Source organism: Lepisma saccharinum, chromosome 7, assembly GCF_977018435.1.
Source record: "Lepisma saccharinum chromosome 7, izLepSacc3.1, whole genome shotgun sequence".
Taxonomy (NCBI): Eukaryota; Metazoa; Arthropoda; class Insecta; order Zygentoma; family Lepismatidae; genus Lepisma; species Lepisma saccharinum.
In genome coordinates this window covers 75,777,200-75,804,610 of record NC_139235.1, presented here as the reverse complement: position 1 = coordinate 75,804,610, position 27,411 = coordinate 75,777,200, and the positions used below count along the sequence as shown (strand labels likewise).

The window sequence follows — 27,411 nt, the reverse complement described above, 5'->3', positions numbered from 1 at the left end:
TAATCAAATGCTTGTCTTCGATGATATGAGTTGACAAACCTGTTCTTGGGTTTAGATTTATAATGTCCAAATCATGTTCGTGCCATCTTATTGCCATTTTCCTTGCTGTTTGTCCCACATAATCTTTTGAACATGAACAACTTATATTATATATTCCTGTGGTTTCCACATCTGGTAGCGAGTTTCTCATTTTGAATTCATTAAATGTACATTCCAAACTTCTTGGTGATTTAAAAACAATTTTGAAATTAAAACTTCTAAAAATTTTTGCAATTTTATGTGAGAATCCCTTGTGGAATGGAATGCACACAAATTTCTTTTCAACAGATTTTTCATCTTTGTCTGTATTTCTCTTTTCCTTTAGTTTTCTTGCAACTTGTTTTTTGATTTGGTTTATTCTGTTAGTGTGAAAGCCATTTTCTTTTGCTATATTAAAGAGCCTTTCTTCTTCATTTTTGATATCCTCATTATTAGAACATAGTCTTTGTGCTCTCAGGAAAAAATTTAAAAATATGTTATCCATTGTTATACGCGAATGTTCTGATTTGGCATGGATTTTTGAGAAGATGCAAGTTAAACAATATAGTGCCAAATTTTTTGAAGTGGAAAGTTCGAACTCGTAATACCTACACCAGTGATTTTAAAGGAAAGCTACAAATGTTAATGATAGGACGCCTAATCAGGGACTCGTACTCAGAATTGGATAGCCTTTCTCGAAAGACATATGATCTCCACATAACATTGTCAAATTCTTTGCACCCACTCATATGGGATAAAGTAAACAGAGCTACAGAACAAGTTGTAGAACACTACAGCAAGCTTTCAGAAAGGAGACTTGATAGGAAATTCTACCAGCTAATTCAAGAAGAACAAGTTATATACAACAACAATGAAAGAAGGGAAGCAGTTAATGTCACTGGTAAAATAGAAACTAAGAACATTGACAACAGATTATTTATAAATCTTACGGATATTGAGGTACCTGATGAGTATATAGAAATTTTTCAATTCGGAATAAAATTTTCAGTTGGTAGTGCTTATATACACAAGGAAGATTTCGTGATTTCAATAGAGAAAGCACTGAATTTCTTAGATGATGAGGAGGAAAAAAGAAAATTACGAAGTCTCACACATGATGCTCTTGATGAACATTTAAGTTTTGAATACAACAGAAGAACTAACAGAGGTCCAAAATACACAGAACGGGAGAAAGAGCATATAAGGTTGGGAAAAAAAGTTCATGGTTTCAAGATCAGGTTGAAAGAAAACGACATTTTCTTAATAAAATCGGACAAGGAAAATAAACCTGTCCTTATCCGAATTAAGGACTATAAAGAAAAAATGGAAGAATGTTTCTAATTAAACAATTTCACAGAAACCTCTCGAAACCCTATAACTAAAATAATAAATAAGGTAAAGAAAGTAATTGAAAGCAGTATCACGATACCAAGAGAAATGAAGAAAAAACTCATTGTCAAAAATTCAACCCTGCCGATTGCCTTTGGACTACCAAAAACTCACAAACCGGGAACTCCAATACGACCCATCATTGCAACTTTCACACATCCTGCATACAAACTATCCAAATATTTAGTTGAAAGACTTGCTATAATTAAACAACAAACACCATTCAGTGTTAAAAATGCATATGAAGTGAAACAGAAACTAAAATATATTGTTTGGAATAGTGAGTATCGTATTGCAAGTTTTGATGTTGAAAATTTATATCCTACACAGATGGCTTATTGAGATGAAGGTTAACCCAGTAGAATCATGGGAAATGGTTCGATGGTTTACTGTATGTGCAAATTACAATTACTTTATATTTGATGGCAAAATCTATCAGCAAAATAATGGTCTATCAATGGGAAACCCAGTATCCGGAATCATCTCCAGCATTTTCCTTCATTACATAGAATCTCCAATAGGTGCGGATATCAAACTCTACATCAGATATGTAGATGATGTGCTAATTATTGCTAAAAATGAGAACACCATCATGGACGTATTTAAATCGTTAAATGAATCACATCGTCGCATAAAATTCACTTGCGAACCCATGAATAACAATGTAATTTCTTTCCTTGATCTGCAAATTAAGACAACTGACTCAACAATTCAAACATCAGTCCATAGAAAAAAATTAGCGGGGGAAAAATACATCCATGCCAAATCACAACATTCGCGTATAACAATGGATAACATATTTTTAAATTTTTTCCTGAGAGCACAAAGACTATGTTCTAATAATGAGGATATCAAAAATGAAGAAGAAAGGCTCTTTAATATAGCAAAAGAAAATGGCTTTCACACTAACAGAATAAACCAAATCAAAAAACAAGTTGCAAGAAAACTAAAGGAAAAGAGAAATACAGACAAAGATGAAAAATCTGTTGAAAAGAAATTTGTGTGCATTCCATTCCACAAGGGATTCTCACATAAAATTGCAAAAATTTTTAGAAGTTTTAATTTCAAAATTGTTTTTAAATCACCAAGAAGTTTGGAATGTACATTTAATGAATTCAAAATGAGAAACTCGCTACCAGATGTGGAAACCACAGGAATATATAATATAAGTTGTTCATGTTCAAAAGATTATGTGGGACAAACAGCAAGGAAAATGGCAATAAGATGGCACGAACATGATTTGGACATTATAAATCTAAACCCAAGAACAGGTTTGTCAACTCATATCATCGAAGACAAGCATTTGATTAAAATCAGAAGGGTTTTAAAAAGATTAACGGGAAACACAGAGTTGAATGTCTGGGAAGCCTCGTTCATTGCAGAAGAACACTGGAATAAATTAAATAATGAAAATGGTAACATAGATCCAGTGTGGAGTTTTCTTTTTCACAAATGGAGTAAGCCACCATCTTTAAAATTTAATGTAACAGAAAACATCAAGAGACTTTGTGAAAACAATGATGAATTTGAATTACCTGATGATATTTGGGATTAAAAAAAAAAAAAAATCAAAAATAAAAATAAAATAGACTGCACAAGGTATTCTCCATTGACAAACAACAGTAAGTATCATAGACTAGTGGGAACTAATGTAGAAGTAAATCGGAACCTTAGCAGAATCCATTTAGGGACTTTATTTTAATGTTAAGAGAACCAAACCTCACCACGAAAGCATATATTGAACAAAATCTTAAGTAATCGCTAAAACTCTGCAGTATGTGTTAACAGACTTAAATCAAGATCGAACCATGTAAAAAATGCATACATAACATGATGAAATCACAATAAAACAAAAGGAACATTAGCTGAAAATTTTACTAGGAAACATACACACGTTATCATTTTCAACAAACATAATCACACCAAAGAAGCAGCAGTTCCAGGTGCAAACATTTTCACTCTTCTATCCTCAAGCTTGAAGTGATAAGTACCCTGTTTGTTCCATTGCCGAGCCTTTTGAACGTGTCCAGTGTCCCTCCAATTAATTTTCATCACACCCGATATGTCTTTGCATTTCCCTGTAGCTAGAGCGTTCACCATTATCTGAATATCTGCAACATGAGCTACACTAGCACAAAGTCTCCGTAGAGCATCATCATCATCACTTACATGGCACAAAACTACAATTGAGCATCTTGGATATTTCGCTAGCAAAGTCCTACAGTACTGGAAAAATGACCACACATCCTTCAATCTTGCACCCAACAGCAAAAGATCACTCAAGTCATCCACAACAAGGCACACGTGTTCCCTCTTTTCACTTAATTCACTAACTGTGTGTCTTATTACATTGAATAACTTTTTCAAAGCATCGGTTGGATCTTTGTGCAAAAAGGTGGCCAAGTTCTTCATTTCTGCCACTTCACAAGGAGGAGTAACAGTCTGAAATAATTCCAATGGAACAAAGTGCTCCTTCTCTTGCAGTGAACGCAAATTGTAACCCAACTTTGTACCCACAATGTTGTAATGTTCAAATGAATTGTGAAGCATAAGGAAACAAATACCCGATTCCTTCTGTAGCTGATTGGCCAATATACAGCTTATCACAAAGTTTGCATCACTGCCGTGATGTTCTTCTATCAAGATTAATTTTCCATCAATTGAATCTTTGTCAATATGAAGGGCACCGCACACTGATGATGTCATTGTGACCACCTGAAGATGAAAAACAAAAAATGGCAAATATAATTAACAAATAAACAACAAATTCTAATGATAAGAGTAAAAGAACATAAAATTCTGCATATGTACAGTGGAGACTTGTAGCACATTTCATAATTTCAAGCTTATTAATTTCGAACAACTTTCATAGGAAACATTTATTGGTTTGGGCCACGGTTTGTGACAGAGTGCTCTAAACCTTCAAAGTATGTGTTAACAAACATAAATAGAAATTGAAGCCTGAAAAAAGCATGAGTGTACCATGATGTAATTTGAATTAATCAAAACTTGGGCCCAGATACACCTACCACGTAACAATTTTCTTCAAAATATATTGTGTGCCAGTTGAGTTTATGTTGTTTCACTCTTTTCTGTTTTGATTCCTCAGCAATTATTTGTTATTTGTTTCCCTTAACTTATTACTGCTAATATTTCTCGCGGTAAGAATTTACAATACCGGACCCTTCCGTAATTTCTATCCTACTTCTTATACTCATGAAATAAGTAGTCCCGATGAATTATCTGAGGTTAACAACTGGGGGTGTTAAGCTTCTAAATTTTCGCAATGAATCTCCGTATACAAGCATGGTTACCATGTTTCTTGATATGAACAATTGACATTCGCAATCAGTTACGTTGTCTACAGCATTGCCACATAGTTGCTTTCATACTTGGAGAGCATTGATCGTGTAAAAATGTCGGAAGAGAACAGCATGTGGAATGCAGACTGCTTTGATTAGAGGTAAGTTTGGCAACAGTGCATTGAGCATTGAATTGCACGTTACGAAAATGGCATCTTCAGTGTAGAAATTTTGCCGTTATAGTGCTATGAAACTAGCATTTTTCATCGGTTCAAGATCACAAACTATTCACGGATAGCCCCACGAACCATTCTCAGTAAGGTTAAGTTAGGCAAACATAGTTAAAATTTGGCTCGTAGAACCATGCACTGGTAGCCCCATAAACCATTGACGGATAGTCCCATGAACCATTCACGTTAAGGTTAGGTTAGGCAAGCATAGTTAAAATTTGGGGTCATAGTAATATCAGAAATGTATTAATTTTGTTATAAAACATAAAATATTGCAATAAACATTATTATCATAGAGAAATCGAGGGTTTCTGTTCCGATCACGTAACACTCAATTTAGCTTATTTTGCAATTTCTACACGTGACCCCCAAATTTTAACTTCACATTCGTGATTAGGAGGCCTCAATTAGTAAGTATGCAAAATATTACAAAAATCTGGAGAGGTTCGGTATTGTAAATTCGCTCCTTTCTCGCTAAATGAACTCTATTTGGCATAAATGAAAAAAGCAGACACACAACTGCCACGATTGGAAGTAGCAAAAGTGTACAACTAGTGACGTTCCTTTGCCAGCATGGTTTGCTGAAACAAGTGATGAGGAGAGAGAAGACCTGGGCAGTGTTTTATTCTCAGAGCCCAGAAGGTAATATTATTAAGGTGAAATTGAACCGTGATCATGACAGCAACAGAGATCATCTCCCTCTGAAGGAGAACTTAATTTGCATGGCCTCTCTCTTCAATATAATGGGCATGATAATACTATGAGAGGACATTTACACCCCCGTTGTCAACAAGTAATAAATTATGTAATTTATTACTAATGTTATACAAATTAGTTAAGATTAAAAATATATTTAAAATAAAATTATAAAAATATTATATCTTTTTCATATGTAATCAGTAAAATTGCAATACAAGATATCATTTTCTTGTTACATAAAACCGTAAATAATATAAATTTCAAAATTGTGATATGTATATATTTAGCAATAAATATTTATAAACTATTTTTGGTGGGCACGACTATTTTCACCAGGTGGTGAGAATAGCATGTAGGGTTATTTTCACCAAGTGCTGAGAAAAGCATATGTGGCTATTTTCACCAGCAAAAGTAATTACCTGAATCATAACACAACAGGCAGTGTTGTTAAACTTACTGCTAACAAGTTATTTTAAATTCAAAATAGGTGTGACTGCTACCGTCACCAGGTAGTGAGAATAGCAGAAAGTGCTGAAGAGCAAACATTACATGATTAAGTGTTGGGAAGTATTTACAGATGCTAATAGCCCTAAACCTGACCTACCTAACATAAGAATGAAAGCATTTAGGAATGTAATACCACTTCATACTAATGTCATGTGACACATTAGCAACACCAGTCCTTATCAGAACACCCTGCAGTATTTTTCGAACTCCATGGCATGCAGAAAAAAATAATGGTAACAGTATGGTATAGTGGAAACACATTTCTTCAAATTTACAGGAGAACTACTTACGGAACTGAGTTTCTGTGGACTTTTTGAATTCATGGAAGTGTTTTCTCCCCTCGTTCAACTTATTCGGCCGGTAAATCATGTATTTTTCGACATAAATGTATATCCGATGCACGATAGCTCTTGCGACCATTACAGTCGACTACGTGAATCAAATGTTCTCTGCGTTCGATTATGTAACCCCCTGTAGTGTAGCAACCACGCGGTAGTTTTACAAGATGACGTGTGAAGGTTGCATTGTGATTTTTTTTTTTTCAAATTTAATTTTCTGTTTGCCTAACCTAACTGAACCTAACCTAACCTTCCGTGAATGGTTTGTTGAAATTTTCTCTTAAAAACCTTCGGTGAATAGTTTGTGTGGCATTTTTCGGTTAATAAGTGAAGGTTGCATTGTGCATTTTTTTTCCAATTTAATTTTCTATGTTTGCGTAACTGAACCTAACCTAACCTTCCGTGAATGGTTTGTGGATCAATTTTCGCTTAAGAAACCTTCTGTGAATAGTTTGTGCGGCATTTTTCGGTTAATAAGTTTGGAAACACAGTAAAACTTTACTATACCAGAGACAGATTTCTTCAAATTTACAGGAGAAAGTACTTACGCAAATCATTTTCTGTAGCGTTGTTTATGTTCGGGAATGTACTTTTGATCCATTTTAATGCGAATGCATGTGGTTTTCTACGAAAATCTCTTTCCGACCTGCTATTGCTGCTGCCGCTATTTGCTTTCTGCACGAGAGCACAATACGCTCTTGTATTGTATGTATATGCTAAATTGAACGAAAGGAGTGCTAATGGAACCTAACCTAACAGGCCTAACCTAACCTAGTAGGCATACCTCGTCCCCGTGATGGTTCGTGGGGCTATCGTGAATTTTTGGGCTACCCGTGGATGGTTTGTGGGAAATAAGGAACAACAGTAAGTACTCGTTAATGTAAGAAATAGACATTATTTTCGTTAGAAATTCATTATTTCACCTAAAGAAATGTTCCGCAATGCAGAATAGTACATTAGCAATGTAAAAAATTGCAAAATAAATCATTGATAGGTGTCTCCGGTATAGTAAAGTAGTACCGGAAACACTGCATATCAGCTGACGATAGTCAACGTGAGTCAAGATTTGCCCGCCATATTGTGTGTAACGAAAGCGAATTAGCAACGAACAATAAAAACTTGTATTGTGAAAAATTACGCTTTTTTCAGTGTAAAAAGCAAAATCCCACGTTCAAAAATGTTCCGCTATGCATAACAGGTAAGTACAAATTTAAATAATTAGGAAATAAACGAGTGAAAAGTGTTTTCATTATACCATACTGTTACCAAAATAATTATTGCCCACACGAAAATAAATGCACCCTGACGTTAAGCCCTGACAGGAAAATTGAACGTCCTTACACAAAGTTACGCCATTATATTTTCTGAGGAACAGCACAATTTTAACAGCCTCGTGCAGGTTATTCTTCATATATATGTTAACTTACCTACGCCATAAATTTTACAAAATTAAAATTCCACAATCTCCAAGAAAAAAATCCAGATTTCCAAGAAAGGATGGCTCATTTACTCATCGATAAATTACAAGCCCAAGGCAAGTATCCAGACAATATACAGCAAAAAGCAAGGTTATTAGAAGTATAAGGTTGGGTCAATCCGTTGTTTACTCGGATGACGAAACGACGGTAAGAGGTGAATTTATCCATGAAACGAATTCCAAATCTATGCGCTAGTGTTGCACTATGCAGATAGGAAACCATGCCAGAAACTGAACACACGAAATGGAGTACAGAAGGTAAAATTTTCGTTTCCCCAAAACGTCTTTTTTCAATTTTACAGGAGAAATTACTTACCGAAATGCGTTTATTTATACTTTAGGAAGGTCTTGGAATTATGTTTTTCCCTCGTTGAATTTTTTTTGGCAGTAAATCATGTAATTTTCGACATTAATTTCATTCCGATGCACGAAAGCTGTTCCCTTGCTGTCCGTCTACTACGTGAACCAAATATTTGCGAGCGTTTCATGACGTAACAACCGGTCAGTGTTTCCAAATACGCGGTTTTGTAACTGTGTAACAGTTATAGAACGTAAATAAACCTGCGTTACTGTTCATCATTTGTCATAACGAACTTCCGACACCATGACGTGCCAAGCATGCGTGGTGAAATTCGATGGGGTTCAAGATCCCGTACAATTTGTAATTAACCATGGAATTTTGAAGGAACTGGAATGTCCAAAATGTAACAATCCATGTAAACTGCACATTCTACGGAATGGTAGGTGGATATATTTATGTACTAAGAGAATCCAGGGACGTGAAAAAATGAAAAAGAAAAAAAATTCGTGTGGATTTCAACGTTCTGCAAGACTGGGCACCTTTCTAGGACAAAGTCATCTGAGTGTACAGGAAATCATAAAATTTTGTATACTGGTGTGTGGGGCTACGAATATTTTTTTCGAAACCAATTTTTAACTATTGAAACCTTTGCGTGGCCCTACTAACCTATCCACGCGCCAATGGTTCGTGGGGCTAGCGCCAATGGTTTGTGGGGCTAGCGCCAATGGTTCGTGGGGCTATCTTTTTCACTATTGAAACCTTTGCGTGGCCCTACTAACCTATCCACGCGCCAATGGTTTGTGGGGCTAGCGCCAATGGTTCGTGGGGCTATATTTTTAACTATTGAAACCTTTGCGTGGCCCTACTAACCTATCCACGCGCCAATGGTTCGTGGGGCTAGCGCCAATGGTTCGTGGTGTTATCTTTTTCACTATTGAAACCTTTGCGTGGCCCTACTAACCTATCCACGCGCCAATGGTTCGTGGGGCTAGCGCCAATGGTTCGTGGGGCTAGCGCCAATGGTTCGTGGGGCTATATTTTTAACTATTGAAACCTTTGCGTGGCCCTACTAACCTATCCACGCGCCAATGGTTCGTGGGGCTATCCGTGAATGGTTCGTGGGGCTATCTTTTTCACTATTGAAACCTTTGCGTGGCCCTACTAACCTATCCACGCGCCAATGGTTCGTGGGTTATCCGTGAATGGTTCGTGGGGCTATTTATTTGGAAAAAAATACAAAATCATTAACACGAAAATAGATATTGGTAAATGTTTACTATCCTTCCGACACCTATAACTTCCGAGTTTCGTCAGTACCAAAAATTCAATCGCCTTTTTTTTTAAATTTCCAGACGTCACCCCCGGTTTTTTACAACAGATTCCTGATTAGGAGGCCAAAATTTGTTAGTATACCGAAAATTAACAAAATTGGAGCCTTTCTCTATATTGTCAATTCGCTCCGAGTAGGTCGGAAAAAAATGCAAAGTTCGTCAGACTTTTTCTTTGACATTAAGTGAGAGTATGAGACGTGTACCTGTTTCACAATCAGTTGCTTTGTTTTATTTCAATCACTTATCGCACAACACTCTTGCTACCTTGCGTTCTGACGTCAGCAGACTGAAGTTTATTTTTAGGCTAAAGGCCTATGTTGTTATCCATATCATTAAAATTTCAGTAACCACCAAACGTCTCTAATTCCCTTATGTTCGTATTTTTCACATTCATACTTACGTATTCTGCATACTAGTACCTAGATATTTTGCTATGAAGAAGGTCGCAACACTGCATAACCACTGATCATGGACTACGCTAGTCAAGATTTCTCCGCCATATCGCGTGTAACGCAAGCAAAAGCGAAGAAAATAAAAATACTCCATATTTCGAAAATTGAGATTATTTGCCTGCAAAAAACGAAACGCGAAATAGAAGAATCCTTACGAATGCAGAATATGTAAGTATCAATGTTAAAAATACGAAAATAAGGGAATTAGAGACGTTTGGTGGTTACCGAAATTTTAATGAAAAGGGTACGTGACTTAAGCCCCTATCACACGGAACTGGATTTCTAGTAGGAACGCTCAAGTTGACGCTGGACTGGCTACCCATTTGCTAGTTTTCGCCTCACACGGTACTTGTTACACCGTACTTGTCGATAGTCTTTCGTTCCCATAATGGCGGCCGCGCGAGATGTAAACAACGTATCACTTCACACTTTTAAAATACGATAACTATTCAACCGAGTGGAATATCGCTTCGTATTAAATGGTTTTAGGTAGAGAAGAACGGCGCTGATAAAATACATACTTTACAACGTTTACTATACACGTATGGAAGAATATTTTAGCTTTTTCAATTGTAAACATGCCTTTCGTGCTGTATGCACTCGGAAACCACAGACAAAAAAGGCTACTTTGCAAACTCACAGATTATCTTCACATGGCCAAACTTTGCTCTGATTGGCTGTCCCACAGAATCTAGTCGAAGAAGTTAGTAGCAATTAGAACATGTCCTATTCCTAAAAACCAGTCAAGCAGTCAGCCAGGCGGCCATAATTTCTACCTAGAAAGACAGTTCATCGCCAACTAGGGCATTCCAACTAGAAATCCAGTTCCGTGTGATAGGGGCTTTAGCTGCTCGTAAGCGTGTAGGCTTGCTTAGACAGACCAAAATAAAGGATTTTTTTAAACGTTAATTTTGTGTACTGTGTGTATTGTTCATGCAAAATGCGTATGTAATATGTACATATTTTTGTTTAATAAACTGTACCACATACTATATATTCCTACTAAAGTTGCCTTTGTACGTTACTTTGTAATACATACTTAAAGAGATGCCTGTTTTTATGAATAAATTTACTGTACAGTACTTCTTTTTGGCAAATAAACATGTACAGTTCGATTATCCGAACAAACCAGTTTTCCGAACACCCATGTCCCCCAATTACTTCGGATAATCGACGCTCTACTGTATTTGAATTCATTCCAAAAACAGGTAGTGTAAATTTATTTCATAGTAAGATTAGTAATTATAATCGCACATTAAAAATTATTGTATCCTGATCAATTACAAGTAAATTTGTGCGTTGTATGTAATACAAATCTCAGTTACATGTTAGTGCAAAATTGTTTAAGTTCAACCAGTGCTAAGTACGAACCTAGCTGATTGAACATGTTGATTACATGCATGGATGTCGACCATATTACTATTAATATTCCTTTATTTAACACGAGAGAAAAATATTGGGATTTTTATGGCAATATTTTTTTGCACACGTTGTCGGAAATTGTGTAGTTAGATGTGTGTAGGACACGTATTTGTTTTCTAGCCATACATGATATTTAGTTCCTTCTTCAATAACATAGGCCTATTATGTTCCAGCTGTATAGCATTTTGGTAAACGTTACGTTAAATAAATATAATGTCCAACAATGAAGTTTTACGACTTCATTAAATTTGAATAGCCTATTTCACAAATATATTGTGGATAATTTTGAACCTTTTTACTTAATATAAACAATGGATATTCTTTTATACCTTTGTCTGACTACCATGCTAAAGGTCCCGGGTTCGATCCCCGGCCGGTTCAAATCCGGGAACTTTTCTAACGATGGAAGCGGCCCCGGCGCCCACCCAGCGTCGAATAATATGGGTACCTGGGGGAAACCCTGGGGGGTAAAGGCGGTCAGGGGCGTGGTGCTGATCACATCACCCCAACTCACGACCGGATCAAGAAAATGTGGGGCGTTACCTCCACACCCCCTATACTCCTTGATGGCGTGGTGCTATGCACAGGGGAGGACTTTACCTTTGTCGAATATATCTATCAAAAACAGCAAAATATTTTTCATTATTGTGATGATGTGAATAAACTATTTAAAATGTTTTACCTCAAAGTAGTATTTAAGGTGTATGGATATTTAAGAAGGAAAATCTGTAGACAAGGTATTAAAGTGAAAATCAAAGACTGCACAATCAGTCATTGCATTTCGTGTAAGATATCTGCTTTTTTTCATTAACGCTCTGCATGGAAGAGTAACAAAGCGAGACATTTTATCCTAACCTGTTCAAAATGTAACAAGTGGTTCGGATCCCACTTTAAATTCTAGATCCAATCCCGATCAGCTCATATGTGCGTAAAATGGACTTGAAACAACAAAAAATATAAAAATCCTCGATGGATTAATTACTACTCTCGAATTCGAAATTTTGTCCAAGTTTATATTACAGTGTGATTATATTTTCATTAAACATACATCTATTTTACCTGACATAATTTCGGAACACGTCTATGTCAGTTGCAATTAAATTATCGTTTTTAGGAATTAATGAAACACTGGCTGATATTCTTAAAACTTATGCCTTGTACTGAAAAACAACTTACATCAAGAATTGTCTATTAATTTTTACCATTACGTAGTTTGCCTACCGATAAGGAAAATTAAAGGGATTTTAGAACAAAAAATGCAATCTTCTCCTGGTTGTACAGTACGTACGTACATGAGGCTTCTTGTGTTCTGTTGCTTTTTGCTCTGGATTTATTGAAATAAGTTGCTTTAATTAATATTTTCAACCAGTTTCATTTCCCGAGTGATCGTAAATCCCTTTCCATAGGCTTGAATTAGTGGGTTAGGTCATTGAAGTTTGGTATTCTTAGCATCCAGGCGTTTCAAGTAGGTTAGAGTAGACTAGTTAAGTTCCTTGCATATTTGTACAGTCACGGACAATTCTGGGTTATAACAATCCCATTAACTTTCAATGAAATCCTTACAACCCAGAAGTGTCCATGACTGTACACTCTCACTCTTCGCCTGAACGTGTGTGTGCACGGAAAATCTTTAATGAGAAAAATGCTTTTAAAGAACTCCAACCTATGACCACGGTAACTTGTGCAGCCAAATGTTTACCATATTTATCGAAAATTAAAGATTTCTGCACATTACACACGAGAATTGAGTTTTCAAAGTTTGCCAGCTTATTTAAAACAAATTCCAATCTTTCTCTTTCCAAATCCTCCTGTACGTTATCTTTTCAAAAATTATCTTAAATACGGAACTCGAACACGTAAATTTTTATTACATAGCAATTAACTATATATAAAACGCGGAGAATTTTTAAAAGGATTCAGAGAAAGATTCAAATATTTGATATAGTTTCAAATAATTTGAAAAATAAAGGTAGATTATGCAGAACTATAAAGTTTGGATTTAACGTTTATCAGTGTCATTTACATATTTTCAAATGTCCTTGGAGGTGAAGTGAACATTCTGAATTAATAAGAAAAAGGACGGTTAGGTCAGAAAACTAAATACATACGCTTTTACAATGCGCTGTGTTAAATGTTGATTGTAACGTGTAACGTCATCCTGTGACGTCACAGAAGCTGATGTGAAGCTCGTAATATTTCGGAAATTCATTTACAATTTTTGGCTTCAGATAAATTTAATTCACCGACGGGTACATATTATACATAACATGAAATAAAAATTAATTTCCCGATGTTAAATACGAGCAATAAGATTTTTTCGGTTCAATATTTTTATAATATAAACACAAAATGTAATACTCTACATTTGATTTTGTGAAGTTTAGTAAATCACTATAAGTTTCATGTTTGTCGCGAACTAATCGCCTGTTACTTGTCCATAGTCTTGTAACTTATAGTTGCAGTCCAACTGTTTCATGACTCTAGTGACTTACACATTAGCTTTTCCATAGCCTACAGTACGGATTCTAATATAGACATTGTTCTTGTTCTGGTGATTAATATCTGCATATTGCAACACCGTCGTTCTGCGCTTCATGTGACTTCACATTGAAGTGATACATTCATTTGACCGACTTGACGTCATCGCACGCAAAAACTTCAACCGTTACTATGGATATGGACCCGGGATACACGGAAAGAGCGCCGAGTCCGCTTCTTCTTCTTCTTCTTCTTCGTCTTCATGCCCCTCACCGCTTGAATGGTAGCAGTCTTGGGCAACGGTCTGAGAACATTGAGGGCTAGAAGTTCGCGCACTAATATAAACAGCACAATATTGTTTTACACTTCACTTCACTGTCACTATAATGCAGTAATGATGAGGGATGGAATCAAAAGCGAAGGTCGCTCTGTCGGGCAAATACATAGAGAATCCACATAGTAGAGGGGGAAGGAGATGAAAGTAGAGTGGGCAAGGAGAAGGGAAAAGCAACCTTTTGTCGAAGGAGTCTGTGGAGGAGTGCCTGACGTTGTGTGTTCCATAACGGGCATTGGAAAAATAAGTGGGTGGGGGTTTGTTTATGTTCTCCGCAGGTACAATTGGGAGAAGGAGTTTTGATGAATTCGTGCCAGATGCTCGTTTGTGGTCACGTGTCCCGTTCTAAGGCGTAGGATACAGGTGATCACTTCACGAGGCATTTTTAAATGATGAAACCAGGGTCGAATAGGGAGTTTATCATAGAACCATTTGTAAGTAGTGGTTTTTGCCACTGAGAGTGAATTTTTTTTTTTGACCCGTGGGAGAAGATCAGTATAGGCAAGTCGGATAGGAGAGGGGAAAGGAACGTCCACAGCTGTTTTGGCATAATGATCCACAAGGTCTTGATGAGGATTAAGATTGCTATGTGCTTTGACATAGGTAAACTGTACGCGTTGGGCTTTGTTTTGGAGGTGAAAGTACTCTTGTAAAATTAAAATGGGAAAGAGTTGCAACCGGTAAGCATCCTTACCACAACGAGCGATCGTGAATAATACGCTGAGGGCATCTGTGAGAATTAAAGTTTGCGTGTATTGTGCTTCACGAGCATGGATCAAGGCCTGATAAATGGCATAGCACTCTGCCGAGTAAATAGACGCTTCTGACGATAAGGAAAATTGTCGTACAACATTGTATTGAGGGACATAAAAGGCACATCCAACGCGGTCGGCATCTTTGGACCCGTCTGTGTAGATAAAAGTATGGTCGGGCCCAGTGGCGTACGCAAGGGGTGGGTTACCGGGTTTAAACCCCCCCCTTGAGCTCTTGAAATATTATGGAAAATGCTGTAGAAAAAATTAAAAATGGCTAATTTATCACAGTCAAAGATCTGCGACAGTAATAATAATAATAATAATAATAATAATAATAATAATAATAATAATAATTTGGATTATTATTCCCATGCAGCATGAAGAAAAACACATTACAAACACAATCTAAGCGGCCGCAAAGTTCAATTTTGCAATTTTCTTTTGCAAAAAGTCGCGCAGTGACTCTTGCGAGAATTGTGAAAATTCCTTGCTTCGTCCTTATTGCAAACGTTCTTCCCGGTACTGATTTCACATCCCCTTGTGAACTCTCAAGTGATGCTGAGTCTACATCCACATCATTAAATAATGTCGAAGAAGTCTTTTGTGAATCACCTAGAAGGGATAAATGTGTTGGAATGTCTATAAACTTACTTTACAACGAAAACATAGACTCAGTGGAATTTAGCAACATGTATTCTCGCGCTTCATCATCACCCTGGGTGAGTTCCATAGGTAAAGGTAATGTAAATTCCCCCGTGTATATAGCACCGTGCCATGAAGTCACACATAGTGGTGTGGTGGGCCCCAAAGATTCTTGATCTCGAACTATTTTGCAGGTGATGTGATCAGCACCATGCTCCGGCAGCCTTCATCCCCCAAGGTTGCTCTCAGATACCCATAGGCTGGGTGCGGAGACAAGGCTGGATAAATTCCAACCAATTCCGGGAATCGAACCCGGATATCCCACGAAGTTGTCAGACTAGACCAGCGCGGCTCCTTGAATGAGTTTCATATTTCGATTATTTCAATAAATTTAATATATTTGCTTGTTTTTATGGATTTTCTTCACACTTAAAATGTCTCACTTATCATATACAAATAACCGTTGACTAGACAATTATTTTGAAACAAAAGAATTGTAATTTTGTTCTATTTCTTTCATAAATAGCGGCTGCATTAGTAGTAATTAAACTAATTAATTAATTATAAGAATTATTAATTAATTTATTATTATTATTATTAATTAAAGTATAATAAAACAATGGTAATGTGAATTTGTAGAAAGTTTTCGAGATAACACCCCCCTTGATGAAATCCTGCGTACGCTACTGGTCGGGCCAGAGTTCTTTGTAATATTCGTGTCGACCGAAATCAGTAAAGTTAATATTAGGGAGAGGGGCGGTGAGTATTGGTAAAGTGTATATCAAAGGGGATGTAAATGTAAAGCTGAGATGGTAGGCGTCGCGATCAATATTATAACAAGATAAAAAGAAAAGCCGAGGGCGAGAGCGATCGAGAGTTAGAGTTGCATTCAGTTGGCGTTGAATAGCGAATACGGTATTGAAGGGGTGAGGGTGTCGTTCCCATGTTTTCAATATGTATTTCGTGGTAGAGTATTGGTATCGTAAGGAGAGAGGCGGTTCAGTACTCTCTCCATAAACGCTCACATTGGGACTAGATGCCATTAATCCGAGGCAAAGGCGGAGTGCCTGACGTTGTAAGATATCCATTTTTTGGAGCCAGCGATCAGGCATCCCTCCCAATACGGGCGCCGAATAGTCAAAAAGTGAGCGAAAGCAATTCTTATAAAATAATAGCATAATGGAGGGGTGGCCCCCCCATTTGGTAGTGGCAAGCCCTTTCAGAATGTTAATCAATTTTTTCCCTCTTGTGAGCAAATATGTAAGATGTGGTTGCCAAGTTAATTTACGGTCGAAATGAATACCTAAGTATTTACAGGTTTGGACCACCGGAATGTGATGTAAATGAGTTAATGTATTGGGATAGCGAGTAAGCATATACGGATTGAAAATAATAATCTGTGATTTCTCCGGGGAAAATGATAAGCCGCGGAGCGCTAATTGATCACGTAATTGAATGATAAATTTGCGTAGGTCTAAGATGCCTCGAGTGGCATCTGATGTGCTATTGTAAAAACAAAAATCGTCAGCATATTGAAGGATATGATGAGTAGAATTTAGTGTTTGATGCAAGTATTGTGTATATATATTGAAAAGAATTGGGCTGAGTGGGGAGCCTTGGGGGACACCACTCCGGATTAATCGTGGTCCCGTAACGTTATGAGGGAACCAAAAAACCAATATTCGTTCGTGATATAAATGCCATATTAAATGAGCTACCACCGGATGAATGTGAAGATTAGCAAGAATTTGGTATAATATGGGAATTTGGACCGAATCGTAGGCGTGAGCAACATCTATGAATAAACTAAAGCAGTATTGTCGCAAGAGTTGGCTATTCTGAAGTGCCACTGTAAGGGTACATATGGCGTCTTGGCTGCCAAGCCTGGTACGGAATCCCATTTGAGAGGGAGGAAAAAAATTTCGTTTCTCTAAATTCCAAGTTATTCGGTGTTGTAAAGTTTTTTCGAATAATTTAGCCATTACTGGTATAAGAACAATAGGGCGGTAAGACGTGGCATGGGTAGCTGGTTTAGTCGGTTTTAATATTGGAATGACAACATGTTGAGTCCAACCTCGCGGGATTTTACCCCTACGATAAACAGAGTTGAAGATTGCCGTGAGGATATTAAGTCCTTGTTCTGTGAGGTGTTTGAGGGTGTCGTAAGTGATGCCATCATATCCTGGGGTAGTAGAGGGGGTATTCTCTAGGATATGTTGAAGTTCCGATATTGTAACAGCAGGGAAATCTGCTGTGAATGAAATGTTTGTCTGGGCTAGGGATGGGGGAGGTAGGGTAACCGTAGGAGGTGTGAGGAGATCCATAAATTCAACTTCCCAGGCATTGTTAATCGGTCGGGGGCGAGGAACATGGGGGTGTCGTAAAGAGTTGAATTTGCGCCAAATGACTCCGATGGGGAGAGTCACATCAAGGGACTGACAGAAAAGTTTCCATGCCAGTCGTTTGGCTTTGGTATATGTATTTTTTGCGAGCGTCTGAAGTTTGTGGAGCTCCAGCCATGTTTCGGGCGTGGGGTGTTTGGCATAAAGTTTGGTGAGTGCTGTTTTTTTTTTTTTTTTGATGGCGGCACACTGATTGTTCCACCAATGAATCTTAGGAAATCGGTCGTTGGAAAAGAATTTTTGGCGCGTACCGCTCCGATCAAGAGCTAACGTAATCATGTGGAGGAATTTGGTATATGTCATAGTCCGGTGGGAGGGTATATCATCCGTATAGTATAATTTAAGATAATAAGAGCGAAAGGTATTCCAATTAATAGACTCACGTGTCCATCGACGGACAGGAATGTCAGTCACGCCTGTTTTCGAAAAGGTATTGGGTAAACAAATAAATATCGGCGTGTGATCACTCCCTCGTAAGTCAAAATCATTGGTCCAGTTGATATGAGAAAAAAGGTTTGGAGACACTAATGTTAAATCGATAGCAGTCGGACGGGAACCATTGTGTGGATAGTGGGTGGGGGTACCGTCATTCATTATAATAAAGTCGTTCTCAAGGATCCACTTTTCAATGGTGTAACCTAATCTATCGGTCAGGACATTGCCCCACAGCTGGTGATGGCTATTGAAATCTCCGGTTATGAGATAGGGTCCTGGGAGTAAGGCGAGAAGGTCAGTGAGGGTGGATAAAGGGATGTTCTGCGAAAAGTGATGGGGAGGAATATAAAGGGAGAGGAGTGTGAATAGGTGTTGATGAAAATGAATGCGGACAGCAACAATTTCGACGTTATACTGGTGAATTAAAGGATGAGAGGAGGGGAGAGAGAGGGGGGAATGTGGAAGATTTTCATGTACGTAAATAGCAACACCTCGTTGTGTTGCGGGGAAAGGGGGACCATAAGAGATGAAATGTGGTAATCTGTAGTTCTCATATCGAGTTCCTTTCACCTCTTGTAAACTAAGGAGATGCGGTTTATAATCCGCCACAAGTTTCTGTAATTCGCATTTTCTGGCCGAAAAGCTGCGGACGTTCCATTGAATAAGAACAGGAAATGACATGGAGGGGGAGGGAAAAAAGAAAAATAAACAAGAGAGAAAGACTCATGGAGGCGGTCTATGCCGGAATAGGCGAGCGTCCGTTGTAATATATTCATTTTGTCGAGAGGATAAGAAAACAAAAAAAAAAAAAAGGAAAAAAGAAAATCGAAAAAGGGTTGAAGGTAAAAGTTTGTTGTAAGGCTATAATTGTTAGGAACACCTGGGTGGCGAAGGATAGGTAATCAGCCTGCTATGATTGATAACAGTTGGGTCGTGAGTGCTTGTATTTGCTGGATGAGAATCTTTTGTTCGCGTATATTTGATATTTGGAGCACTGATGCCCATAAGGTCGTTATGAGGTCCAAGAGTGATTTGTAGATCGTTTGTTGTTCGGAATGGTGAACTTGCAGTGGTTCCGAAGGCGGCGATGATACCGGGTCCGGGGGAGCCCTCCGGGCCGGATGAGCATTACGCCCAATGGGGGGAGAGGGGGTAAATTCATCTTCCGATGTCGATGAACTAGAAATGGTTCTTGTTTTTTCAACGTTGGTGCTGGATGCCTTGACTTGTAGATCTGCATGTTGTTCCTTCGAGGAGGAATGGGGCACGGGATTATTATGCTTGCCAGTACAGCGGCGGGGAGGAATTTTGTTTTTTGAACGAACTGTCTCCACTGCCTGCGGCGTGGCGGTCTGTCGACCACTTGGGGTGGGAGGGTCAGAGACAAAATGCTTCTGTAATGTATGAAAGGGGTTATCCCAAGCACCGAGTTGACGTGTTCCGTTCGAGAAGGTCGAGGTGGGTGTGGGAGTAAATTTGGGAAAGTCACGCTTGTTTAGCATGGGATTCAAAATATCTTCCCGAGTTAGGGGTGGGTGGAAGGTGCCCAGAAGTTTGGCCTTTGCTTCATAATAGGAAATATTTTCTTCCGCCATACGAGTTTGAATGGTTTGTTCTCTTTGCCAGAAATCGCAGTGGCGGTCACGTGCCCCATGGGGGCCCTTGCAATTGCTACAGTGAGGGGGGGTTGGAGCATCCTTCCCCGTGTCGTTCTTGGCCACAGTTAGCACATTGTGGTTTAGACCGGCATTGAACCTGGGAGTGGTTATATCGAAAACAGGCAGAGCATTGTAAAACCGATCGAACTCGCGGTTTGACTGTGAAGATTTCCTTATTGATCAGCACTTTTTCGGGCAGGTGTTTGCCGTGGAAGGTGAGGCAAATCAATTTGGTGTCCACGAGTTGGAAAGTGCCATCCTCTCGCCAGATTTTTTTCTTTAGGCGTTTAGCGCAAGTGACCCGAAAGGGAGAATCGATGCCATCGAGGATGTCCTGTTCTGTCACGTCAAATTATATCCCATACACTAGCCCTTCCCGTTGAATCAAGCTATGTGGTATTTTGGCCCGGACCCCCAGGGAGTCCAAAAAGCTCCCGTTCCTGACGAAAGCGTTTGCTTGTTCTGCTGTTTTGAAAGTGGCCCGTACCCTGTTTTTGCCACATTGTTCCACTAGGCACACTGGAATGTTGGCCTTCCGGAATTTATTACCTAGGCTGCCACTAGAAAGTTTACCGATGTTTTGGTTCTGTCCTTCTAAGAGGACCACAAATGGGGCGGTGGTGTCGGCCGAATACCAAAGAGTGGGGGGTCGGTGGTCCAGTTGAGTGGGGCGAAACATTTTCTCTTGATTGCGATCGGCTTCACTCACCTCGTCCAGTGTCCTTTTACCTGAGCGTTGTACAGAGTCGGTCATGGAAACGTCATCATCAGGTTGGGTTAATGTAAACTCCGTTGTGGCCAGGTTGACTAATCCTTCCGCTGCCGTCTTCTCCCTCGAGTCCAACATTTCGGCATCCTGGGTGGGAACTGGCTGCCCGCCGGAAGCCACGGTGATCTAATGGGGCGCTGTCTAGTTTGAACACCAAAGGAAAAAATACACTGAATCGGTGCACTACACACTATAAGCAATTAACGTTGACAATAAAGTCGACGAAATTGATCCAATCACTCGCGAATTGCTGCTCCTTCGGATATGTACCGCTTTTTACTAGTGAACCTATCACCACGAGCGCTCGTACGCGCAAGGAATATAGAAGTATTTTAGGAAGAGCATTCCGAGACACGGAGCTCTCCCATTGGCCAGAAGCCGCAACGAGCTCTGACGTGAGTAGTAGTATTTGTGGTATTATAAACCCACGAAAGGAAGAGCCCCCCTCCAGCAGATTTGCTTACACTTAAAACTAGCTCAACATGAGCATATGAGTTTTTTGCTCAAGTGTAGCACCCTCTCTAATCCAAGATTTTTGTAAAAAAGCCCTCATGGATTCCATGAGAAAGGAAGAGCCCCCTCAGATTGATGTGCCTATACTTACAAAAGATACTTCTGTGAGATTATTGTCCATAATACTGTCAAAAATATGCCCCTCTTGATATTTTTTTGGCCACACATAAAACTAGGCCACGACATATACCCACCCACACCCACACCCACCCACATACACACCCACACCCACCCACACCCACCCACATACACACCCACCCACATACACACACACTCACATACACACACACCCACACCCACCCGCATTGACCTTGACCCCGACCTTGACCTTGACCTTGACCTTGACCCCGACCTTGACCTTGACCTTGACCTTGACCTTGACCTTGACCTTGACCTTGACCTTGACCTTGACCTTGACCACACCCACCCACATACACACCCACACCCACCCACATACACACCCACACCCACCCACACCCACCCACATACACACATACACATGCACACACACACACACACACACACACACATAGTTACTTCTGGTTTAAGTTCAATTGGATACCAGCTTCAATTTGTTTATCCAAATATTAAAACAATGCAATTCTAGAGGGTCTCTAGAATTGCTCCGTGACTCTCTCATTTCTTACATCATAAACATATGATTTTTCTCCTATGAGAATAACACTACATATGGTGTTATCAGGTAATGCTTCATGGAATTCACAGATAATTTTAATATTTGTTCTGTCATTCACCACAACCTGTTTTCTTTTTGAAGCATTGATTACAAACATGGGTCTCTGTGCTTTGAATTCATCTGGTGTGTAGTACATGTCAGTATTGCCTGTGGTGACCCTCTTGAAAGCCGAAAAAGCTTCATATAATTTGAGGAAGTCATCCTTGGACATGTCTAAATTGTAATTTTCTCTAGGAAATACCTCATTTCTGCCATTTTAAGATATATGTTCTTGATGTTGCAGTTATCAAATTTGCTTGAATTTTTTTCCTGATTGTTGTGTCTTCCAGTCTGAAACAGTACCACCACAAAATCAGGCATGTCATATTGAATACTGGAGAATGAATTTGTAGCATCAAATTCATAATATGTACCAGATGCGGGCTTCTGTACACATTGATATGTATAAAATTGTAGAGGAATTTGTGGATTTTTTATTATATCAGCTTTGTATTTAAGACCATAACTGGCTTCATATTCAACAACAGGGATTCTTAGCTCCATAGTCTGAATAATACATTTGCCCTCATCAGGTAGGGTATTAGGCAGAGCTTCCCCTGTAGAGTTTAATGTACTGTACCTCATCAAAGCATTATTATCATTGGCAGCTCTTCTAAATGTGATTCTTAAACCACCCTTCCACATAATATCTTTGTAATCTGAGAAAAATCCTGGCAACAGGCGCATAGGGAACAGCACAGTGTGGTTTTTAGATAATATCTTATCACCAGCCTCAAATCCACCTATTTTGTAGTAAGAAGCCTCGGTTTTGGATAATTTTAGTGTGGCCAAAGCTGTGGAGGTAATGCCGGGATAATCCACTCTGTTTATAACAACGCCATGTTTTCTGATCTCAATTTCAGAGAATAGATGAGGCACAAAATTGTCTACAAGTCTTATATTTGAATTTGCCGGATAATCTGTACCATCGAGCTTTACAACATCAAATTTGATGTATAGATCTGCTCTGTGGGGGTGTATAAAGCCATCCCCTACATCAAGATCAACCTCAATTTCTGTGTTGGGTTGATTTAAATTTGCAAAGGTCCTCCTGTTTGGAGGGAATGATTGTACCTCATAACTCTCAATATTTTCCATTGTATGTATTTTTATTTAAATATTAATCTCTATGATAGCAGTTGTTGTGGCTCCAGCAAAATCAACTAATTCTTCTTTTTCATTAGTGACCATCAACTCAATGTAATCTATTCTGTTATGACACACAGGAAAATATAATGTTGGGGATGGATTGTAGATGATGGGCTCCATAAATTCAGAATTAGGTTTGAATGTTGCAATGATGCCTGTTTGTTTGTGAGAGCCTATGCCATTTGATTTGGTGATCATACCCTCTGCTACATTACAGTGAATATTCAGAGTCTCTATGGCTAAGAATTTAGGTATATTCATAGCAGTGTGTTTGATGCCTGGTTCAAGTTCTGTGTTGTTCTCAAATCCTAACAGCTCTCCTATGGTACCCAGATCTACTGTTTCTGTGGCAGATACAATTTCTACTCTGTGAGTGACAGAATTTTGACTTAACACTACACCTCTGGGTAATTGAGCATTTAGAGTAGATAGATTATACTGCCCTGGAGTGATGACAATTTTTTCATCCCCTACTGCAATTGTGTTGTTGTGGTGTGTAATATTGGGGATCAGGTACATGCCATAAAATGCTCTGAGAGCTATTGTTTTGGGATATACTATGTCATCATGCAATTTAAGTTTCAATATTGAATTTTGGCTGGTGAGATGAAATACCCCCATGATGTTTCAGATACCACAAGGCTTTTTGAAAATCTTCAATTGATGGTTTATTTATTTGAGACATGTATCTAAGAACAGACAAACACAAATGTCCGCAATTAACATCTCTGAAATTTTGAACACGGGCATTATTGTAATAAAGATTAGGTGAATTTAGATATTTTATTAAATTTTCAGGTGGAACACCTCCAAATGAATCAAATACAAATGCCTCATTTTTTAAATATTTAAGATAACAAATCCAGTGAGTGCCCTGATTTTTGTACTCATCCAAATTAACAATGCCACACTCTTTGTTGAGTGGTTGTTCTGGCAAAGAATCAGACATGTACACACCTCTAAAATGTTTGATGCCCAGTGGCTTGATTAAAGCTTCAATATCTTGGTTTGTAAGCGGCTCTTGTTTTTTTTAAACTTATTCATGGCTCTTTTAACACCTTTGCCTTGTTTCTCCATTGCCAGGTTATGGCGCTTCTGCTCATCTAATTCTGCCCTATTCTTCTTGGCATCTATTACTGTTTTTGCTATGGCAGCTGATCCCCCCGCCAAGCTCCCCACAGCCCCGAGAGCAGCTAAGATGGCAGGGATGGTAAATATGAATCCTCCCACATGTGATTTTTTTCTTGATTGCTGTAATTTTTTTAATTGGGGGGTACTGAGCAACAATTTCATACCATGTCCCTTTGCAATACAAGAATTTTTTTTCTTGCGCTGTTTTTTGGTTAAAAGACTGTCAATAGTTTTAAGAGATTTGAGACCTGCATAAGGTACTTGATACATAACACCCTTGGCCTTCATTGTAGGTTTATTATATACATATTCACAACCCCCACCCCAATTTTTGTTTGGTGCTCATAGCTATGGTGGTTCCCAATGCTGCTATTTTTTCACTCAAAGAAGCATCTTTGCTTACAAATCTGCCAAATGCAGCCTCTTCTAATTTCTTGTCTGCAACATGTCTCTTGTCAAGATCAGAATGTGTGTTGTATGCTATGTCATGGTCTCTACAAGCAGCATCTAGGGGATTAACACCAGGATCACCTCTGTTTAATTTATGGTCCAATTTTGTGCCTGGACCACAATACTGATAGCCTGGAATATGTAGTTCAAATGGCAGCTTGTTTATAATGTCATTAACCAAGCCCCGACCCTCAGAAATATTCCAAAATTTGGGGAGTAGAGTATTAATAATTTTTATGAGATATCCAATCCCCTTAGGGTCATTCACTATAAAATTAGACAATTTGGTGCTTATCATGTCCATAATTCCAACCTTTTCATTGTAAAAATTATGGTTGCCAGCATTTTCCTCCCCAGCTATCACCAACAACCTATCTACAAGTTTCCTGACATCATCAACCCACACAAATTCTTTGGGCAGGGTGTTGTATTGTTTGATTCCACTGCCAGTCTTGATCTGTGACCATATGGGCTTGATTAAATTATTGTATTTTGCTCCACTGCTCGACTTGACTCTTTTTTGTGTGGGATCATTGTTCTGGTATAGAGCATCTGATTTTATTAATATTTCTTTGTAATCCTCATAATCTTGATCTGTATAGCTGCCAGGTCTCTTCCTAGTCATCAATTCCCACAATCCAGGTGTTCCGGAGTACTTAACAAAAGCACCTTTTTCTCCAAGTCGAGATTCTGAATATACAATTATATCATCTCCCATAAATGTTACTCTGAAATTGCCAATTCTATGTATGATGCTGCCATCAAGCTCTGTGTCAGCATATAAGCCAAAAACCTCATCTTTATTGTCTTTAGGTGTAGTTAAATATTTTTGAGCAAGAAGACCCAATTCAATAGGATCCTGACTAGCCTCAATTCTTCTAGGAGCAATAGGACTAGGTGTATGAATACTGGAAAGTGGGGTGATTGGATAATCTAATATGTTCCTTGCAGCTACAGGTACAAGCTCTGTGAGCAAATTTTGATTTTGCTCTGTAACAGTTTTGATATTCTTACCTAAATTATTAATAGCATCAATTACAGGCTGTTCTGTTTGTTTGTGTTTTTCATAAATTCCACGGTTCTCTGATTTCCATCCCTTAAATCTTTTTACAAGATAATCTCTTAATTTAAGATCATCAATAATTGGCCTTTTCATGGTTATTTATTTATGTTTCAATGTCTAGAAAATTGTTGATTTTATTTCTGTATTTGCCAGTATTAGGTGTTCTTGTCATATCAATTGTAACAAACCCATAACTGTCCTGGTTCCAGCACTTGCTGCAAATCTTGGAAAAATCATTGTAGCTCAGGTCCCCACCTACATATTCATCATGTATGTGTTTGAGGTTGGTATGGTCTTGATGAAACACACATATAAAATTGCTGTTGTCCCGGATCAGTTGCTTGGGTATTTTTGAAAAAGTCTGTGCCAGGTAGAAGCAATCAATGTTTTTGTGCCGGCCCTATGTAAAGAAGTTTCTAACCTTGTTTTGATTATCCAATATAATGTCATCAAACACAACAACAGAATTATCGAGACATTCATCAAGTGGCTTAACATCTGGTTCAAAAGTGGCAATATCCAATCCATCATATAGCTTCATCAGCTGCTGATATTTTAATTGTTCCAAGCTCTTAGAAAAAACATACAAGTGCCTGTTTTTCCAGTCTAACCAGTTGGGTGCCAATAAAAAATTATCAACCATTAGTGTAGTTTTACCACAAGCAGATGGCCCAACAATAAGACACCTAATATTATCAGGTAACAAGTTGCCATTTCTCTTATTCTGCTGTTCAGGTTCTGGCAGCCTTTTTATAACATCCCAGGTATTCATATTATCACTTTGTTTGCATCGATCCAGCTGTGTTCTGGAAGTCCTAGCCATTTGACAAATAACTTGTTGCCTTTTCTGCGGATAATTTTTTCTATGAGATATGTGTCAGGCTGTTTAGTTTTGCTGAGCTCTTGTTCATAGAACCTGCCTTTGAGAATTTCTCCTCGGTGATCCTTTATTATATATGTGTTAAGGGTCCCGGGTTTAACCTGAACCACTGTAAATAATTCAGTGCTCCAGTTTCTTGTAAAGCCTCTCTTGAATAAGTGCTTATATTTGCTTATTCTTACTTGATCCCCAATCTTGTATCTGGCCTTTCTTGTTGTTGGCTGGTATCTAGGATAATATACAGTGCTGATCAATTTTTGCTCATCAGATGAGCTTATTACTTCAGAGGGTTTCATGTTGATTGTGGAATGGACCGAGTTGTTATATTTATGTAGAAGTTCTGGAAGAATATTAATCCATTTATAATTACCTTGGAGGGTAAATTGTTTATACATAAGATTTTTTTAAGGTTCTGTTGAATCTCTCTACAATTGAGGCTTTGAGATCACTGTAACTCGAATAATGTTGTATTGCCTGGCTTTTAATAAATTGTTGAAACACTGAATTATAAAATTCTTTGCCATTATCTGTTTGCAAATAGCGCGGGGAT

The 27,411-nt window shown here is 38.3% G+C and overlaps 1 protein-coding gene across 3 annotated transcripts; it reads right to left on the bottom strand.

The window, feature by feature from the left end:
* Positions 1-3,266: 3,266 nt before the first annotated feature.
* Elp6 (Elongator complex protein 6) lies at positions 3,267-8,395 on the bottom strand. 3 transcript variants are annotated; one of them, XM_083125945.1, is made up of 2 exons: positions 8,277-8,395; positions 3,267-4,122 (listed from the first exon to the last, which is right to left on the bottom strand). In XM_083125945.1, the coding sequence occupies exon 2, from the start codon at positions 4,111-4,113 to the stop codon at positions 3,325-3,327; it is 789 nt and encodes a 262-aa protein (XP_082982071.1). In that variant the 5' UTR covers positions 4,114-4,122; positions 8,277-8,395; the 3' UTR covers positions 3,267-3,324. The 3 variants fall into 3 exon arrangements, with proteins under 3 accessions (XP_082982071.1, XP_082982070.1, XP_082982072.1); XM_083125944.1 differs by lacking the exon at positions 8,277-8,395 and adding an exon at positions 7,911-8,056; XM_083125946.1 differs by lacking the exon at positions 8,277-8,395 and adding an exon at positions 7,825-7,845.
* Between the last annotated feature and the right edge of the window lie 19,016 nt (positions 8,396-27,411).

What these genes read in the sequence shown, in the direction of transcription:
- Elp6 (XM_083125945.1), bottom strand. Translation starts at nt 4,113, where the DNA reads ATGACATCATCAGTGTGCGGTGCCCTTCATATTGACAAAGATTCAATT.